Source organism: Opisthocomus hoazin, chromosome 1 (genome assembly GCF_030867145.1).
Source record: "Opisthocomus hoazin isolate bOpiHoa1 chromosome 1, bOpiHoa1.hap1, whole genome shotgun sequence".
Classification (NCBI taxonomy): Eukaryota; Metazoa; Chordata; class Aves; order Opisthocomiformes; family Opisthocomidae; genus Opisthocomus; species Opisthocomus hoazin.
In genome coordinates this window covers 74011725-74032745 of record NC_134414.1, presented here as the reverse complement: position 1 = coordinate 74032745, position 21021 = coordinate 74011725, and the positions used below count along the sequence as shown (strand labels likewise).

Below are 21021 nucleotides of genomic sequence, written 5' to 3'. Positions count from 1 at the left end.
TACCATTGCAATACAGACTTCTAACCCTTGTCTATGGTACAAAGTTATTATGCAGTTGTTGACAGCACAGAGCATGCAGAAAAAGTAAAGATACTACAGCATTATCAAAACCATTGCATCTGAATACAGGCCAGAAGACCTGACAGTTTTTTCCTGCTTTATTTTCATATAACTTGGAAAAAGCATTGCTCCACTGACCGAAAAAAGCCTCCTATTATACCCACGCTATGTTGGTATTACGAAGTTCTGGCAACTCAGATAAAACAATACAATTTAGAAACAGATACTTAAATAATGAAACTCTCCACTTACAGAGGGGCTCCTGTTACTAATGAGCCAGCGAAACAACAGGTTGCATTTTTATAATATGGCCTCAGATACTGCAGTGTTCTCCTCCCCTTTTCACCTCACTTCCTCCAACTGAACTTAACAACAGATATTTTGAAAAAAAAGGTATTACACTTCTATGTTTACACAGGGCCGCACACAGTATTTTGGTTCATGTGCAGAACTCCTACACAGCAAAAAAAATTGTTACAGATGGCTCTAACAGCTCATCAGAAAATGTGCAGATCCATTAATCCAATAGTAGTGAGAAGAAATACCAGCAGGTTTTACGCAATGGCAGGACTATCAGCAGGACTGTACAAACAGTGGCTTGCGACAAATGGTAACTGGAACAAGCCAGTTTAAAAAGCTTAACATAATTTAATCTCTCAATTACTACATTTTAAGAATTATTACTTTATTGAACTATGAAGTAGTATTTTTATCTGTGGTTTCTCTTCTCCAAAGTATAAAAGCCTATTCGTGAACCATGCAGCTACAATGGTTGAAAGCAGCACTGCTTCCTCTTTCAAAGTGGAGCCAGCTGATCAGGAAGATAAAAGCAACTAAAAACAAAATAGTACTTCAAATTTTCAATGCCACATTTATTGAAGATATTAATATAACTGTGTGTGACCCCTCAGACTTTGCAGAGGAAAGGAATTGTGTTCAATTTTTTATTTTCTTTCTGAATTCCACTGATCTGGTACATAGTAACTCAGATGGGACGCCAGCTGCGGTGCCGACACCTGCACTTTAGGGGTGTCAATGCCCTCTCGTTCAGCAGTGACAGGGGCTGCAGCATCTCAACTCTACATTAGAGGCAGTGTCCAAGGTGGCTGACTGCCTGTAGCATCTCACAGACTCCTCTCTCCAACCTTCGTTTCACTACTCTTCCTGCATGTGAAACTCCTCTGCATGGCTTCTAAAAAGCTAAAGAGGTCCATGATATCTTTTATCACTACAATTTAGCTTTGGCCTGGCAGACATCCAACATTAATCACCATTGGTGGCATTAAAAGACTGTTCTCAGGGCTGTTGACTATTGCCCTGAGGAGATGCAGTGCTTTCTCTTCTCCCCGTGCTGTCAGAACCACAAACAAATCAATTCCATTCTTCCACAAAAAGCACCAATTCTGCATCTTTGCTTAAGAAAACTGCTAGCAAACTTCAAAGACACCAAAAAAGAATGCTGAATGCTTAAAAATAATCTATAATGAATATCAAGGCAAGAAAACAACGAGCAGTATCTAGAGAATACAGGATAAACTCCCAAAAGACATTAAAGCAAACTGCTTTAATCCAACATAGCTAGTTGTTTTCTATCTCATTACTCAACAACTACCTAGTTATTCACTATCCAATTCCTTTTCAGCTGCATTTCAATCAACAGCTTTCATTACCCCTACATTTTACATCAAGGCTTTTTATGATCACTGAAACCAACTCAATTTGTGAAATAAAGATTAGGGGGAATATGAACAGAAAATCACTCTTGTGTTGCAATTGCAATGCACTTCTGTATTTAACAAATTTCAACATCAGTTTGCATGTGTTATTCTCTCACATTAATATAACAAACTTCACCTCCAACATGTATTTCCTTCTTCTGTGACCTGTTAAGATTTTGTGGCACCTTGAGTCTTCACACTCCTGATTATGGAATATTCTATAACGCAGAGCATAACACTTGTCCACTTAAAGAAGGTTATATTTAATACTTGGTGATGATAACTCAATTCACTCCTACATGCTTAGAAAGGCTTCTAGGAAGGACTAGGAAAGACAGGCAGAATAGTAACAAAGATAAGAGTACAGAATGGAGAAAGCAAACAGATTGACAAGCTGTTATTATAAGAGAGTTTCAAAACTATGCCTTGCATCTTGTTAAGGCAATTGAGTGAACTGAAAAAGACTTTGCAGGAGAGAGCTCTAGTAAGCACTGAAAAAGAGACAAATAGTAGGGAATTCTGAAGAAGTCTGAATCGGAAGACGCAGCTTAACTCCCAGATGAACAGGGCAAGGACGTAAAGCTTCCCATGGCTTGAGAAACGTTTAAGAAGCAGATAGTTCCACTCCTCCATGTAGCTCACAGTAAGGAGCATGGCTGACCTACACTCTTACACAAATTTATGGGGGGAGAGCTGCTCCCAGCAGCCTACAGCAAATATCCTCTCAAACCACACACTCTGGTGCCTTACGCGGGATGAGGTGAATTGTGTACGTGCTTTGAATTTGTGAGCTCTGCCACTTCTCCAGCAAATACTTCACTCCCCGCCTCTCCTTTCAAGGAGATGCTTATATATTAGTGAATGCTATTACTGCCCTTGGAGTCTTTGATAAGGAAGTACTGCTGGGCTTGTTTAAAGACAGCAGTTGTAAACAGGAGATAAAGAAATGCTTAATTCATAGGGTCAAAATAAGTGAACAGAAGAACACTGCCAGCAGAAAACAGTGTTGGTCAAGACAGGCTACTGAAGAACTCTGGTAACTGTGAATAAAGAGTCATCTTTGCCTAGATTCAGCAACTGTTCAATGCAAATAGCCTATCTGGAAGTATAATGTAGAAGTTAATTTTTATTTTATATTTTTTGGAAACACGATTAGGTCTTTCATTATCTAACAATGTGCATGATGATGGACATCTTTGGAAGAAATGATCAACAAAATGCAGAAATAAGTTTGCTTGTTGTTGTTTCTTCTTATTGAAGCTGAGATTTTGGAAATATATTAGCCTGAAATCCTGTAAATCTAATTGTTTTGGGCTACTTCAGTCCTGTCTGAAATCCCCCCTAAAAGCACAATACATATTTTCGTAGCAGAAGTTCAACCTTTCCACTAGCAAAAGATAATGTTTCCTCCACTAATAACAGTGTAACATCTAAACTCTGAAAAAAACCCCAGCTCAACAGTGTTTCACTATCCACCTGAACCAGGGAGAAACTCGGGCAGACTTGACTAGCCCCTAACAAAGCACACGAAGTATCTCACAGAGCTTCCCCCAGGACAGAGAGCTCATTTGCATCATGAGTTGTCACTTAGTGTACGTGTGCACCACAGTTCCACCTTACAAACCTTTACTAACCTTCGTAAATCCTGCATAAAATTTGTGGATAGTACCATGACTCATTCTGTGGCTTTAAGATACAGTGCATGATTTTCAAAATTACCTACTGTCTTGCCCTTCTAGAAGTGCCATGCAGCGTGTACTTCAAACTTGCAAAAAATCCAATACTTTACAGCGCAAAGATGTCTCATAAAAACTATGACATCCAACTACAAATGGATTTCCAGACCCACAGGGAATATTTTGCTGCAGTGAAGTACAGAAGACATCATCCTGCACAACAGCAGTGCCACCATATTGGACCTTAAATGATTTAAAACAGAACAAAGGAGACACAGACCTCTGCTTTCTCTGTCTGGCAGAAGAGATAAGAGAAAATTATTACAACCTCTGTACTAAAATACCATCCCTAAAGTCTTAGTTTAACTCTGTTTTCAAGGTTTTTAAAAGCACTTAGTATTTTATCATTTAAAGCTCTACAGAATATACTACATTTGATTTATACCTTTGTATATTAAGGCTGCAAACACCAAGACATAGTGGCATGATTTTCTTTAGCGTGTCACACTTTCTAACTGAATGGTCTCCCAGAGACTAGCTGAACAACAATTAAATAAGATTCACACACAGGTAAAGAGTCAATGCTGGGTTAGTTAATGATGAGTTTCTACTTTTTGATTACAAAAAACACAGAAACTGGCATGTATGATTTCACAAATATATTTTAAACTGCATTTTTATCCTCTTGTTACTGTATTTGTCTGAAAAAGTGCATTACATAGCTGAGTATTCATTTCTTTTCTTAAGGGCTGTATTTATACCCACATAATTTTAAGACATTTCTATTGTGATTTAAAATACATTGCTCCTATATGGGTACTCATTAAAGAACTTCCTCATTTTTATGTGTATATTTTGAGTTCAATTCTGCTCATTAAACATCCCAGATTTATCAGTAATGGCCCTTCTCAGCAGCGGACCAACTTAAAACAACTCTGTTCTCTGGCTCCCAAATTACTAAGACCACATCAGTTTAACGTGTCTAAAAACTATTTATGATACTGGAAGACAAAATACGTTTATAAAGAAGACTAAAGCACATTTTCATGAAGAACACTGCTCATCTAAAAAAAACACAACAGATAGGAGCAATAAAACTTTTGCATTAAAGAAAGCAGATGTTGCAGCTACAGTATGAACATTTCTATTCAAGACATTCTCTTTTGCCCTCCTACCTCTAAATACACATACTGCAGTTTTGCCACACATTTGGCATTCATAATTACAGAAAATCCATTGAATTTGACACAAATTTAATACCTGCTTCATGTATGCATAGCACATGGTCTCTGCCACTCGCTTTCCTTCATCATAGCAGGCTCTTGGACCTATTGGATTCACATGGCCCCAGTAATCTTCATTTTGAGGGTGAACTTCAGGATCTACAGGGTAGAAAAAACACATTAAATAATCTATCAAAAAGGTGACTATATATAGTGAATCTTTCAGTAGATGACTGGTGTTACACAGCTAAACAGCTTCTCTCTGAACTACGCATTTAAAAAATACTAAGTTTCAACACCATTCCTTAAAAATGTATTCACTAGAACCATGAAAATGACAGTTTCAGAAGATGTGAGACTTTGGTAAGATAACTGAATACAAGCAAGTAACAGCCATCATCTGCTTTCCCCTAAAAGTGTGTGCAAACAGACAGTTAAATTCAATTCTTCTCTGCAAAGACAGACTGCCTCAAGGGCACAAATAAGAGTCTTATATAATGTAATTCAGAGGAAATATTATACTTTATGATGGCAGTATTTTTTACCATATTTGGAAAAAAAAAAAAGTATCTTGAAGTATTATAAAATAGGACACAAGGAAAGAAAAATGGACAAAATGGAGAAGTACTGCATTTCTTGAAGGAGTAGAGCAACATAGCATAATGTACTTGCCATCTTTCTTCTGTTTTATCTTAAGCGTTTTTAGTAGCTATCACTGGGCACGTACGATCAGGTTATTCTTTGGTTTGGCAATCAGGATCCTTTGGTTTGATCCAGTACAGAAGTCCTTGATTACAAAAAACACCAACGCAACCAAGAATCTCCTAGGAAACTCTGTGTGTATACGCTCTATACGCTTGAAACAGTACAATCACTTTGTTACATTTCCACACTTTGCCATCTGTGCTGCCCTGTCCTTCTTACAAGGTTTGAAGTTTGCATGCACTACTAATAAACTTCCAAGCGTTACAGACTAATTCTGAAACAACTCTGACAGTCAGTTGTTCTTAACCCTTCCAGTTTTTATGCTGCTGACAGACATGATTACAGATGAATTCCTGCCATATGAGAGCCACAGAGCAATGATAAATGCAGAGAGGTTTTACATGATTATGAAAGCCTGTAGCATGCTTAAAAGCCCCCCAGAAGGTGCTGTGATTCAGAAGGCCACTTCAGTTTCTGTCTCTTTTCTGGCAGAAGCAGCCCTATGAAGCACTTGGAAACTCTATACAACACTGCTTTGAGAAGTCCTGGGGAAACAGCTAACAGGTATTTTCTGACTTTACTTTCTGTCCTTTATTTTTCAGCAAAACGACTGCGTCTGTTCAGTCAGAGCATGATGTGAGTAGACTCTCTCCACTGGCTTTACTGACACTACGTAGGCTGATAATGAGAGTTTCAGGTTTTCCATTTCAGCAGGCAGATTGCAGCAGAGTAATGAGGCTCCAAAACTTGGGGGTTCTTGCCTGCTGGTCCCCTGATCCAGAAGGGAGTTTATTCAATTACAGAAGAGTCCTTGTGGCTACCATTTTTCTCCATGGAGCCTGACCATGGATAATCAAAGGCAAGGGATACTCAAGCTGCTTATTTGGTTGCCCAGTCATCTTAGTGGATCCCCTGCTTGGGTATTTGCTTTGAATCTTCTTGACTGAAGTGATTCCACCAGAAATGTACTCCTTCAGGTATTTTTTTGTCCTTCCTCACTATTTCCTCATAAAGCTTTGCATTTTGTTACGGAGATGAGTATTTTTTGTTTGCTTGTTTGTTTTTTAAAACTTAGACTCTCACAACTACCAATGGTGAGCAGGTGACTGTGCCCGCATACCTCCATTAATCTTGCAACACTGCTATTATCAACGAGGCAAGAGCTCACAACAAGCAGGAAGTCTCTCTAGTAGGCACACGGTCTGTCACACACCCCAAGGAAGTACTAAGGATTCTTGTTGCATCCAGCTAGCAGTTCTATCAGTCACTCTCTCACTACTACACTTCTTACTAACAGCAAAAGGAAGGAGGAGAGATATGGCACCACTGCTCAGTATTATGTTTTAAGAAACACCGCAATGGCACGCATACACAATCACTATTTTCTTAGCTTGGAGGTTATGTCCTTGTCTCTTGCACTGTGCTGCACACACTAAGGCGACTGCTAAATCATAACAATACAATTCATAAGTCATTGAGAGGAGAAAAACAGATTTGTTACTGAAATTATCGTTCTTCACAGGTTTTCATTACGGCATCTGGACTTTAATCAGAGTTCAACATGCAAAATTCCCCCACAAGCTCTTCTGAAAAAGAGCCATAAACTAAGACATAAGGAAGTTACAGGCAAAGGCTAAGCCTCCTTCCACCTCTGTGAATAGAGATTTAAAGCAAGTACCAATGCCCACGTTTTAAGCTGTAAAAAGTACATCTGATAAAGAAATTAAGTTAAGACAGTGATGAAAATCTATCAATCATCCAACAAAAGGTTTGTAAATACCCTTTTACACAGTGTTTTGGTTTCGGCTGCTGCCGGCAACAAAAACGCCGCGCGGCCGCCCCTCCCCCTGCCGGTGTGCAGAGGAGAATGAAAAGAAAAAGGCAGAAACTGGTGGGTCGGGATAAGGGCAGTTTAACAGAACAGCAAACAGAGGGAACAGGAACAACAACGATACAAATAAGGAGAAAACACGACAAAACAGACCGCAGAACAGACCCGGCCTCCCGGACAGGACCGGCGTCATGCGCTCCCGAGCCGCGAGCGAGTCCCTGCCATGCTGCCACCCCCCCACTGGAACCCAGCATGATGGCACATGGTATGGAATACCGGGCTCTGTTTGGCCAGGTGGGGTCAGCCCCCACCCCCCGGCTGTGCCCTTTCCTGGAGTCCGGTGAAAATTAACCCTGTCCTGGCCAAACCCAGGACATTATCCACCCCTTATTCCATACCATCTACGTCATGCCCAGGTCCCCCATTGTCCAGTTGATCACCACCACTTCTCCTGTCTCCAGATATCATTCCCTTAGTCTATGGATCATCACTCTACAGTGTCCGTTGAGTTCATTTAATCCATGACTTCGGGCTCCATCTGTCGTAATGGTCTTCCGTGGCAGGAGAGGTGATGTGTGGTGATGGGCGGTCACTTGCTGCATCCCGAGCTCATGGCTGATGTATCTGGTGCGGCCCGTGCCCACAGTCTGCAGGAGATGGTGATCTTGATGAAGTTGCTGGGTGCCAGTTGTTGAAAACCAGGTCCAGTTCCATCATCGCTGTGCTCTGCTAGGTTTTCATCGAAAAAGTCCATCCTTCTTTAATCTGGAGAATTCTTACTATGCTACTACTGGTACAAAATATAACAATTATAACAGTGATAACAGACAGTGACAAGGTTATTTAACAATTAACTTTATACAATTTATTTATGGACTATTCTCGCCCAAAATCAAATCCCCATGAGGTACACATCGGACTTCCCCATCCTTTCGCATTACCCACCAGGTACACCCAGGTCCTTGAGCAAAAGCAATCCCCCGGACGGGCTTGCCTTTGCCCGAGGCAGGACTAACCCAAACCGTCTTCCCTAACATGTTCCGCATGTGCACTACAGGGACTTTATCCCCTTCTACAGGGCGCTGAGGTTTTGACTGGGCAGGACCAGACCGGTTGGTGGACACTCTGGTGTTAACAACCAGGTGGCCTTTGCTAAATGAGTATCCCAGTTTTTGAAAGTCCCACCCCCCATTGCTCTCAAAGTGGTTTTTAGCAGCCCATTGTACCGCTCGATCTTTCCAGAGGCTGGTGCATGGTAGGGGATGTGATACACCCACTCGATACCGTGTTCTTTGGCCCAGGGGTTTATGAGGCTGTTACGAAAATGAGTCCCGTTGTCCGACTCAATTCTTTCGGGAGTGCCATGTCGCCACAGGACTTGTTCTTCCAGGCCCAGGATGGTATTCCGGGCGGTGGCATGGGGCACAGGGTAGGTTTCCAGCCATCCGGTGGTGGCCTCCACCATTGTGAGCACATAGCGCTTGCCTTGGCGGGTTTGCGGCAGTGTGATTTAGTTAATCTGCCAAGCCGCCCCATATTTATATTTTAGCCATCGTCCTCCATACCACTGAGGCTTTACCCGCTTGGCTTGCTTGATTGCAGCGCATGTCTCACATTCGTGGATAACCTGTGCGATAGTGTCCATGGTCAAGTCCACCCCTCGGTCACGAGCCCATCTGTATGTCGCATCTCTTCCTTGGTGGCCCAAGGTGTCATGGGCCCACGGAGCTATAGAGTTCACCCTTATACTGCCAGTCCAGATCCACCTGAGCCACTTCAATCTTGGCAGCCTGATCTACCTGGTGGTTGTTTTGATGTTCGTCAGTGGCCCGACTCTTAGGGACGTGGGCGTCCACATGACGGACTTCTACAACCAACTGCTCCAGCCGGGCAGCAATATCTTGCCACAATGGGGCAGCCCAGATAGGTTTACCTCTGCGCTGCCAGTTGTTCTTCTTCCATTGCTGCAGCCACGCCCACAAGGCATTGGCCACCATCCAAGAGTCAGTGTAAAGATAGAGCACTGGCCACTTCTCTCGACTGGCAATGTCTAAAGCCAGCTGGATGGCTTTCACCTCTGCAAACTGGCTGGACTCACCTTCTCCCTCGGCAGTTTCTGCGACTTGTCGTGTAGGGCTCCATACAGCAGCCTTCCACCTCCGCTGCTTCCCCACAATGCGACAGGACCCATCCGTGAACAGGGCATACTGTTTCTCATCTTCTGGCAGCTGATTATACAGTGGGGCCTCTTCAGCATGTGTCACCTCCTCCTCTGGCGATGCTCCAAAATCTTTGCCTTCTGGCCAGTCCATGATGACCTCCAGAATTCCTGGGCGACTGGGGTTTCCCATTCGGGCACGCTGGGTGATCAGCGCGACCCACTTACTCCACATAGCATCGGTGGCATGATGCGTAGAGGGGACCCTCTCTTTGAACATCCAGCCCAGGACCGGCAATCGTGGTGCTAGGAGGAGCTGTGCTTCAATGCCGACCACTTCTGAAGCAGCTCGAACGCCTTCATATGCTGCCAGAATCTCTTTTTCAGTGGGAGTATAGCGGGCCTCGGATCCTTTGTATCCCCGGCTCCAAAACCCCAGGGGTCGACCTTGAGTCTCCCCTGGTGCTTTCCGCCAGAGACTCCAGGTTGGGCCATTCTCCCCGGCTGCGGTGTAGAGCACGTTTTTAACATCTTGCCCTGACCGGACTGGACCAAGGGCTACGGCATGAACTATCTCCCGTTTAATCTGTTCAAATGCCTGTCGTTGCTCAGGGCCCCATTCAAAATCATTCTTCTTCCGGGTCATGTGGTACAGAGGATTTACAATCTGGCTGTAATTTGGGACGTGCATCCTCCAAAAACCCACAACACCCAGGAAGGCCTGTGCTTCCTTTTTGCTGGTTGGTGGAGACATAGCTGCTGTTTTGTTGATGACATCCATTGGGACTTGACGGCACCCATCCTGCCATTTTATTCCCAAAAACTGGATCTCTTGCGCAGGTCCCTTGACTTTACTTCGCTTAATGGCGAAACCGGCTTTCAGAAGGATCTGAACTATTTTCTCCCCTTTCTCAAAAACTGTCTCCGCTGTGTCACCCCATACAATGATGTCATCGATGTACTGCAGATGTTCTGGAGCTTCACCCTTTTCCAGTGCAGTCTGGATTAGTCCATGGCAAATGGTGGGACTGTGTTTCCACCCCTGGGGCAGTCGATTCCAGGTGTACTGGATGCCCCTCCAGGTGAAAGCAAACTGTGGCCTGCACTCTGCTGCCAAGGGGATGGAGAAGAATGCATTAGCGATGCCAGTTGTAGCATACCACTTGGCTGCCTTTGACTCCAGCTGATATTGAAGTTCTAGCATGTCTGGCACTGCAGCACTCAGCGGTGGTGTGACTTCATTCAGGCCACGGTAGTCTGTTGTCAGTCTCCACTCTCCAGTAGATTTTCTCACTGGCCATATGGGACTATTAAAGGGTGAGCGAGTTTTGCTGATCACTCCTTGACTCTCCAGCTGGCGGATCAGCTGATGAATGGGGAGAAGGGAGTCTCGGTTGGTACGATACTGTCGCCGGTGCACCGTTGTGGTCGCGATTGGCACCTGTTGTTCTTCCACCCTCAGCAACCCCACAACGGAAGGATCCTCCGAGAGACCAGGCAAAATGGACAGCTGTTTAATTTCTTCTGCCCCCACAGCAGCTATGCCAAAAGCCCACCGATACCCCTTTGGGTCCTTGAAATACCCTCTCCTAAGATAGTCTATACCAAGGATGCACGGAGCTTCAGGGCCAGTTACAATGGGGTGCTTCTGCCAGTCTTGCCCAGTGAGGCTCACTTCAGCCTCCAAGACACTCAGCTCTTGGGACCCCCCTGTCACTCCCGAAATCCAAATGGACTCTGACCCTTTGAACTCTGATGGCATTAAAGTACACTGTGCACCAGTGTCCACTAGAGCTTTATACTCTTGTGGATCTGACGTGCCAGGCCACCGAATCCACACCGTCCAATAAACACGGTTGTCCCTTTCCTCCACCTGGCTGGACGCAGGGCCCCTCTAATCCTGGTCAGAGAATTTGCTGCTCACCTGCTGTAAAAATGACTTGGAGATCCCCTCCAGAGGATCGGAATCAAAATCAAACTGTCTACCTGGTCTGGAGAGCTGGCTGCTGGAAACTAGAGCGGCATTTTTCCTAACAGAATCGCCTTTTGTGATTGCTTTACCTCGCAACTCACGCACTCGTGCCTCTAGACTTGAGGTAGGTTTTCCATCCCACTTCCTCATGTCCTCTCCGTGGTCACACAGGTAGAACCACAGGGTGCCTCGTGGTGTGTAGCCTCTGTATTCCCTCTCCCGAGCAGAGAAACGCTTGCCCCTAATAGCTGAGACACTGGCCCGTACAGGTGGGGAGTGGGATATATTCTCTTTGATTTGCCGCACCTCCCGGGCCAGTTTCTCCACAGCTGAGACAAGGGAGGAAGAGAGACTTTCCTCATATTGGCGGAGTCTGACAGCCACCTCATCCACTGTTGGTGCCTCTTTACCTTTCCAGTTTACTACTGCCAGTCAGTTGGCATATGAGGATGGTGCGCTCTGCACAAACTTCCTCCACATGGATCGTGTGCACTGGACTTCATTGGGGTCTGTGGGTAACTGGTTATCGTCTGGTTCATTATAAACCAGCTCTCGCACAGCTGATTCCCTCAGGTACTGAATACCCCTCTCCATATTGGTCCACTTGCCAGGGTAGCACACAAAATCGTCACTGAAGGGGTACCTCTCCCTCACGCCTGACAGAAGTCTCCTCCAGAGGCGAAGGACTTGTTCCTTTTTCCCAATGGCCTTGTCAATGCCCCCGTCCCTGGCCAGGGATCCCAGCTGCTTGGCTTCCTTGCCCTCTAATTCCAAGCTGCCAGCCCCGTTATCCCAGCACCACAGCAGCCAGGTGACAATGTGCTCGCCTGGGTGGCGGCTGAAATCTTTCCGCATGTCTCGCAGCTCGTCCAGGGACAGGGACCGGGTGATGATCTCTGTCTCCCGTGATGACCCTGGCTCATCGTCATCCCTCCCAGAGCGATCTGCTCTCTTCGCGTCTTTCTTCAGTTTTACAGGGGCGACTGCTACCGGCACAGGTTGGTCATTGGGCTCAGCCGCGATGCCTGCGGCTGGAGCTGGGGCTGGAGCAGCTGCTGTGCCCGCCGGGGAAACCGAGGCAGACCCTGCAGCTGTGGCAGCGGTGGTGCTGGGTGGGGGGGCTGTGACTGCCTGCTGGGCTAGAGGGGCTGCAGGGCCGGCTGGGTGGGCAGCGCCAGTCGCAGTGCCTGCCGCTTCGCTTCCCCCTCTTTCCCCTTTAGGGCACTGAACAGTGTTAAACAGGGCAGCTCGGTAGGCGTGGGCCAGACCCCAGCACGTTGCGGTGATTTGTGTCTCTCTGGAGTTCCCAGGGTGACAGCACGCTTTTTGCAGATATTTTACTAGACCGTCTGGATTCTGTATTTGTTCAGGGGTGAGTTTAAAAAACACCGGTGGTGCCCACTGCCCTAGGTACTTGCCCATGCTGTCCCACACACCCAGCCACTCACAGCTATCCGGCCCCGGGGCAGGTCTCTGCACGATGTTCTTAACGACTTGTTTAACCCTAAACAAAACCTGCAACCCATTCAGGAGGCAGAACAATAGAAACCCGCTGGCCTGAGCATCCCAGGGGTACTCGAAATTCTCAAAAGGCGTTAGGACCAGCCTGAGGGAGAGAGGGGAGGCGAAAGAGTGGGGGGAGGTTTCCCCTTCGGTTTTCCCCACAGATTGGGTTTGATTATTCACAAATTCTAAGACATAGGATCCGAGGTATGGAAATGACCGCAGTGCCGCATGCAAATACAAGCCTAATTTCATGCACAGTGATGTTATCATGTCATAAGTCGATATCGTACAGTAGAGGAAAATCATCATCCTGGTCCTTTTCTCAGTGATGATGAACAGCATGGCAATGAACACATAGTGCAAGTATGGATTCACATAACAGAGCCACTTGATCAAAGTCAGAAACACTTTTAACCGGCGACTATTTAACACAGAAAAAATGCGTATAACAAAATTTAACAAAATTTAAGAAAGCTGTTTTAACACACACTGCTCCGTTATTCCCACCCCATGTTGGGTGCCAATAAAATGTTTTGGTTTCGGCTGCCGACGGCAACAAAAACGCCACGCGGCCGCCCCTCCCCCCGGCGGTGTGCAGAATCACAGAATCACAGAATAGTAGGGGTTGGAAGGGACCTCTGTGGGTCATCTAGTCCAACCCCCCTGCCGAAGCAGGGTCACCTACAGTAGGCTGCACAGGATCTTGTCCAGGCGGGTCTTGAATATCTCCAGAGAAGGAGACTCCACAACCTCCCTGGGCAGCCTGTTCCAGTGCTCCGTCACCCTCAGAGAGAAGTTGTTCCTCCTCATGTTCAGACAGAACTTCCTGTGCCTCAGTTTGTGCCCATTGCCCCTTGTCCTGTCACTGGGCACCACTGAAAAGAGCTTGGCCCCATCCTCCTGACACCCACCCTTCAGATATTTGTAGGCATTTATAAGGTCCCCTCGCAGCCTTCTCTTCTTCAGGCTGAACAAGCCCAGTTCCCTCAACCTCTCCTCGTAGTGGAGATGCTCCAGTCCCCTCACCATCCTTGTAGCCCTCCGCTGGACTCTCTCCAGTAGCTCTTCATCCTTCTTGAACTGGGGAGCCCAGAACTGGACACAGTACTCCAGATGAGGCCTCACCAGGGCAGTGTAGAGGGGAAGGAGAACCTCCCTTGTCCTGCTGGCCACACTCTTCTTGATGCACCCCAGGATACCATTGGCTTTCTTGGCAGCCAGGGCACACTGCTGGCTCATGGTTAACCTGTCGTCCACCAGGACACCCAGGTCCCTCTCCGCAGAGCTGCTCTCCAGCAGGTCCACCCCAAGCCTGTACTGGTGCATGAGGTTGTTCCTCCCCAGGTGCAGGACCCTGCACTTGCCCTTGTTGAACCTCATCAGGTTCCTCTCTGCCCAGCTTTCCAGTCTATCCAGGTCACGCTGAATGGCAGCACAGCCTTCTGGTGTATCTACCACACCTCCCAGTTTGGTGTCGTCAGCAAACTTGCTGAGGGTACATTCTAACTCTTCATCCAGGTCGTTGATGAAGAAGTTAAACAAGACTGGGCCCAGTACTGACCCCTGAGGGACACCACTTGTCACCAGCCTCCAACTAGACTCAGCGCCGCTGATGACAACCCTCTGAGTTCTGCCATTCAGCCAGTTCTCTATCCACTTCACCGACCACTCATCCAGCCCACACTTCCTCAGCTTCCCCAGGAGGATATCATGGGAGACTGTGTCGAAAGCCTTGCTGAAGTCAAGGTAGATAACATCCACAGCTCTCCCTTCGTCTACCCAGCCAGTCATGTCATCGTAGAAAGCTATCAGATTGGTCAGGCATGATTTCCCCTTGGTGAATCCATGCTGACTACTCCTGATAACCTTCTTTTCTTCCACTTGCTTGATGATGGCCTCCAGGATAAGCTGCTCCATCACCTTTCCCGGGATGGAGGTGAGGCTGACCGGCCTGTAGTTCCCTGGGTCCTCCTTCTTGCCCATTTTGAAGATTGGAGTGACATTGGCCTTTCTCCAGTCCTCGGGCACCTCTCCTGTCCTCCAGGACCTCTCAAAGATGATAGAGAGTGGCTCAGCAATGACATCCGCCAGCTCCCTCAGCACTCGTGGGTGCATTCCGTCGGGGCCCATGGATTTGTGGACATCCAGATCGCTTAAGCGATCCCTCACACAGTCCTCCTCGACCAAGGGAAAGTCGTCCTCTCTGTAGGCTTCTTCTCTTACCTCCGGGGCCTGGGATTCCTGAGGGCCAGTCTTAGCACTGAAGACTGAAGCAAAGAAGGCATTCATTAGCTCTGCCTTCTCCACATCCTCCGTCACCAGGACACCCGCCTCATTCAGCAGCGGCCCCACGTTATCCCTAGCCTTCCTTTTGCTGCTGATGTAGTTGAAGAAGCCCTTCTTGTTGTTTTTGACATCCCTTGCCAGCTTCAATTCCAGGTGAGCCTTGGCCTTCCTCGTCGCATCGCTGCATGCTCTCACTACGTTTCTGTACTCTTCCCAAGTGGCCTGTCCCTCTTTCCACATGCCATGCACCTTTCTCTTCTGCCTGATCTCCGCTAGAAGCTCCTTGTTTAACCATGCAGGTCTCCTGCCTCCTTTGCTAAATTTCTTTTTCAGGGGGATGCATTGCTCCTGTGCATGGAAGAAGTGTTGTTTAAAAAGCGACCAGCACTCATGGACCCCCCCTGCCTTCGAGAGCCCTGGCCCACGGGATTCCTCCCAGTAGCTCCTTGAAGAGGGCAAAGTCAGCCCTCCTGAGGTCCAGGGTTTTGATCCTGCTTATCGCCCTGCTTCCTCCATGCAGGATCCTGAACTCGACCATTTCATGGTCACTGCAGCCGAGTCTACCTCCAACCTTCACGTCCTCCACCAGTCCCTCCTTGTTTGTTAACACGAGGTCCAGCAGCGCGCCTTTCCTTGTTGGTTCCTCCACCACTTGCATCAGAAAGTTATCATCGATGCTCTGTAGGAACCTCCTGGATTGCGCCTGCCTAGCTGTATGGTCTTCCCAGCTGATGTCAGGGTGGTTGAAGTCCCCCATGAAGGGACTCGTGCGGAGGAGAATGAAAAGAAAAAGGCAGAAACTGGTGGGTCGGGATAAGGGCAGTTTAACAGAACAGCAAACAGAGGGAACAGGAACAACAACGATACAAATAAGGAGAAAACACGACAAAACAGACCGCAGAACAGACCCGCTCTCCCAGACAGGACCGGCACCACGTGCTCCCGAGCCGCGAGCCGCGAGCGAGCCCCTGCCGCGCTGCCACCCCCCCACTGGGACCCAGCGTGACGGCACATGGTATGGAATACCGGGCTCTGTTTGGCCAGGTCAGCCCCCACCCCCCCGTCTGTGCCCCTTCCTGGAGTCCGTCTATGCCCCTTCCTGGAGTCCGGTGAAAATTAACCCTGTCCTGGCCGAACCCAGGACACAGAGTTACTTCTCCAGAGCTCTAACCACTGTTTCAGCCTTCTTACCTCCATATACCTCTGACGTAGAGGCCAGTAGCAGCCGTGCTCCAACACGTTTGGCTAACCCTAAATTTTGGGCAACAGAGAATGAAGAACATAATTAGATCAAGTTCAAGAATCTTTCAGTCATGTTAACTGCTTTAGTGTGATCCCATTTTACATGTTTTTAAACAGAATATGGCATCTCTCACTAGATAAATCTAGCTGTAAATCACATCCAGAGCTCCCACTCCCACGCTAGAAGACTTGAGAAACAGCAGAGCAGCACTCATGTGTGATGTGTTTGCTTCTGGGACTAAAAGTTACACTGAACTAGGATCCAACAACTTCATATATCACACCCTAAATAAAGGCCATGGAAGCATAAACCATTCAAGTCATGAACTCATGATCTTGAAAAAACACACTACATTATGATTAACAAAACGTAAAGATAAGCTACATAAAGAAACTGATATATAATAACATATTATAGGACAAAATCAATCATTTCCCCTTTACTATGCCCCTTTACACAGTCTGGATGGTCCTACCCACCACTCGAGATTACTCTGCATTCCATTTCAATGACTTTCTGGCCTTCCAAGTTGGCATGGCCAAAGAACTCTCATCTATATTGTACAACTGTCTCACACCTCAATAGCTTCTAAATCACTTAGTTCTCTGAATTGTACTCACTCGAGTATCACTCGAATGAGAAACTCAGCTGAGCTAATGCCCAGCGTTTTTTTTGCCTCATGATAACTCTCAGGATCACTGACACCCACTTCAAGCTGCAGTATATGCCAAATGGATGAAAGATGGGAGGAAAAAGTAGTAAAGGTTTGAGGCCTTCTTTTCATAGGCCCACTTCCAGCATCAAAATCAACCAACAAAGCTGAAAATGTTGCCTTTTAATTATCTAGCATGAATCTAGACAATAAATGTTCTTGCAGAATTTGTAGCCAAGGCATGCACAAGAGGGTGCAGTACTCTTGGTGCTCACGGTTTACAGAGTCACTGCAGTTCCTTCTAGTTCAACGTCTGCTGTGGTGGAATGGAACAGTCACTTATTGCAAACATGGGATGTTCCACAATCAGCAAGGTGAGAAGTGCTGTCACGGATACAACTTTGCTATAAAAATCCCATGCTCTTAATTGTTCCTATGACTCCCATAATTACTGTACAGTTATTACTCCATAGCCAAGTCACAGGCATGAAGTTCTTGTGCTTTGATAGCTGAGCTTGCACCTTGTCAGAGTTCATCTGCAGATATATTTAAAGGAAAAGTACAAAAATCTTCAAAGAGGGGACCTCCTCCTTGTTTTTCTTAAAGAATCAACTTCTTAAAATGTTTGACTCTTCCGCTCCACCCTCACCCCCCCTCAATAATTCTGTCCAGGTTATATTATGGCTAACAAAGTAAGCAAAAAGGTTTCCACTTACCCAGCATGTTTAATGTCCCAATAGTATTAGTCTTTAATGTTTTTATAGGATTATACATGTAATTTGGAGGAGAAGCAGGAGATGCTAGGTGATAGATCTGGTCCACTACAGAAAAACAGAGTGGGAGGGAAAGAAAGCATTATTATTTTCCCATGCAACATATTAAATGACAAAACATTAAGGTCAAGAAACAAGTGCTTCTTTCTGCATTTCTTAATATTGGAACTCAGCACTTCCTATATTGCTACCTACAGATAATATGTATATATGCAAACCTGTTGTAACCCAAAACAAGACTTAATTTTTAGTAAAACAAAAACTAGAGCATAGTACATATATCTCAATACTACTGACACATACAGAAGTCTGAGTGTTGACATTTTTCACTTGTAAAAATTTTAGTCACGAGTACTTCACAGATGTTTAGAAGCTGCAAGAGCATATGCAACATTCTATTACCCTCAAGTTTTTAAGTATCTACCAGCTTCAGAACATTTTTTCTCAAATGGAATCCCAAGCAAAGATGACAGAAATATTTTTAAATAACAAGAGGAACCTTTTTGAGAAAAAATATATATTGTACTTTAATTTGCAAGCCACTTATCAATGAAATATTAATGGGATTAGTATCATATTTATATTTTAAATACAAACGCCAAGATACGGGCATGAAACTTCTGTCCTTTTTCCCTCATCTACAGTCTTTGCTCCACTGGTTTTCTGTGCTGCACTTTGGATAAAACAGCATGTGAGCTTTATGAAAAACAAACAAACAAAGCCTCCTCAATATAGAGATTTCAGCCTCCTTCTTCCCCCCACCCCCGTTATGAAATACAATTAACCAACACATTAGACCGTACCTTACAATCAGTTAATGTGATGTCTAACCTAATTTAAAATAAGGTAGCTTGCGTACTGGCAACAGATTGCCTAGGTAGTGCAAGTCTCAATCTTAACTAATTACATTGGCTGCATTTCTGTGATTACAGTGTAAACAAACCCAAATATTCAAATCACCAATAGTAAATACATATTCTGCACAGCAGCAAAATGGTACAAAAACCTGAAACAGTTACACCACTGTCATGAACATAGACTAGGGCCTGTGCGAATCTCCTAAAGTTCAACAAGGCCAAGTGCAAGGTCCTGCAGCTGGGTCACGGCAGTTCTGAAGATTGAATTCCAGGCTGGGCGATGAGCGGCTTGAGAGCAGTCCTGCAAAGAAGGACTTGGGGGTACTGGTGGAGGAAAAACTGAATATGACCCAGCAATATACACTTGTAGCCCAGAAGCCCAACTGTACCCTGCGCTGCATCAAAAGTAGCGTGGCCAGCAGGGCGAGGGAGGGGATTCTGCCCCTCTGCTCCACTCTGGTGAGGCCCCACCTGGAGTTCTGCGTCCAGCTCTGGAGCCCTCAGCACAGGAAAGACATGGCCCCGCTGGAGTATGCCCAGAGGAGGCCACAAAAGTGATCCGAGGGCTGGAGCACCTCTCCTCTGAGGAAAGGCTGAGAGAGTTGGGGCTGTTCAGCCTGGAGAAGAGAAGGCTCTGAAGAGGCCTTTTAGCAGCCTTTCACTCTTGAAGGGAGCCTAGAAGAAAGAGGGGGAAGGACTCTTGACCAGGGAGTGCAGTGATAGGATGAGGGTAACACTTTTAAACTGAAAGAGGGTAGATTCAGATTAGATATAAGGAAGAAATTCTTTCCTTTGAGGGTGGTGAGGCACAGGAACAGGTTGCCCAGAGAAGCTGTGGCTGCCCCCTCCCTGGCAGTGTTCAAGGCCAGGCTGGAGGGGGCTTTGAGCAACCTGGTCTAGTGGAAGGGGTCCCTGGCCATGGCAGGGGTGTTGGAACTAGATGATCTGTAAGGTACCTTCCAACCCAATCCATTCTATGATTCTTAATTTAACAATTACTCCTAGCACAAGAGAACAGAGAGAGAAAAGATAATAGAGGCTGTAAGAGATTTTAAGTTCAAAGGCGAAATGCATCATCAATCAGGATTTTCTTCTCTCTTCCAACCTTTTCTACTTTGGTATATTTTTATCTTAAGATACATTAATTGTGCTTTGCTATCTATTCATGCAGTAGTCAGGCTTATTTGTTTACCTTCAGCTATTGCCCTATTTTCATAAAACAGTCTATTTCCAGAACAAGTATGGCAGTCATCTCTATCAAGGTTGTTCAGAAGACACATATAGGTATCATAAATGGTATTTGATACAAGGCAAACAAGCACACAGAACTTTAAAGCTCAACTTTGGTTTTGTAACAGGCCATCAACAAAGTTGCTATCTCTGTACTTCAGAACTTCAAAGAGCTCAGCTCACCCCATAAAATTTTAAGAACTGAAAAAGCATCATTAAATTGTGCAGTACACCAGAATCAGTCTTAAATATGAAACCTAAAAGAATCCCAAGATATTAGTTGATTAACATTGGTAATCACAAAAATCTTAGGCAAATCCTAATTCGAGACCAGCTTCAGCATACCAGCGTTCCAAAACGCATTGCATGAGATAAGAATGCAAAGGTTGGAGGAACTACAGGGAAAAAAGACTTTTTTGTTACATTATAATAAAAACAAAACAATAAGAACTGGACTCATTTTCACAAGTAGTATCTGATAGTTAACAAACCTCAACCTGCAGGCCTTTCGTAACACAACTATTGTAAATATAAAAATGTCTTTCTGTCTCTATGTAACATAAATCACAGTCAGCAAGAACTACTTAAAAAAAAGAACATGGATAAGCAAATGCAAAAAAAAATTAAGGTCAAATGAGAGATAGCGATGCTTAAGAAAGAAAACGAACAAATCCCCTACCAAGGTCATCCAAGAAAAACAGTCAAAAGGTGCTGTAAGAATTAGAATGGTAGGATAGAAGAAGGGAAAGTAATTCCTTCTTTGTGTTACAAAATGAAAGTTTGTTTTTTTCAAGAAGGCTCAGCACTGAAGACTGAAAGAACCTGGAAAAGCCAGGGCTAGCTGCTATTCTGACAGGAGACAATGTTGCATGCCAGAAGTCTGTCTTGCCCTAGAACAGAACGCTATTGGTCAAATGGCACACTCAAACACCATGCTTCTTTTAACCATTTTCTCAGGTGGTTAATAATTAACAAGCAGTAGCAAATGATATAAAATAAAGCTGTATTTTGACAATATATTGATTACCATTAGCCCTCTGTTAGGTTTAACTTTTACAGTATCTGTGACACTGAACTTCTTTTCCAGTTTTAAAACCAGGGTAAAAGTATCCTTGCCTTTCCAATTAAAAA

At 45.4% G+C, this 21021-nt stretch overlaps 1 protein-coding gene across 5 annotated transcripts in view; it reads right to left on the bottom strand.

The window, feature by feature from the left end:
• The window catches only part of UXS1 (UDP-glucuronate decarboxylase 1), an 81688-nt gene that overhangs the window by 18315 nt on the left and 42352 nt on the right, over positions 1 to 21021 (bottom strand). For all 5 annotated transcript variants that reach the window (XM_075425848.1, XM_075425854.1, XM_075425877.1 and 2 more), the window contains exons 7-9: positions 17747 to 17851; positions 16327 to 16386; positions 4715 to 4836 (exon numbers count right to left, since the gene is read on the bottom strand). In XM_075425848.1, coding sequence (XP_075281963.1) covers positions 4715 to 4836; positions 16327 to 16386; positions 17747 to 17851 — 287 coding nt within the window. The remainder of the gene's footprint in view (positions 1 to 4714; positions 4837 to 16326; positions 16387 to 17746; positions 17852 to 21021) is intronic.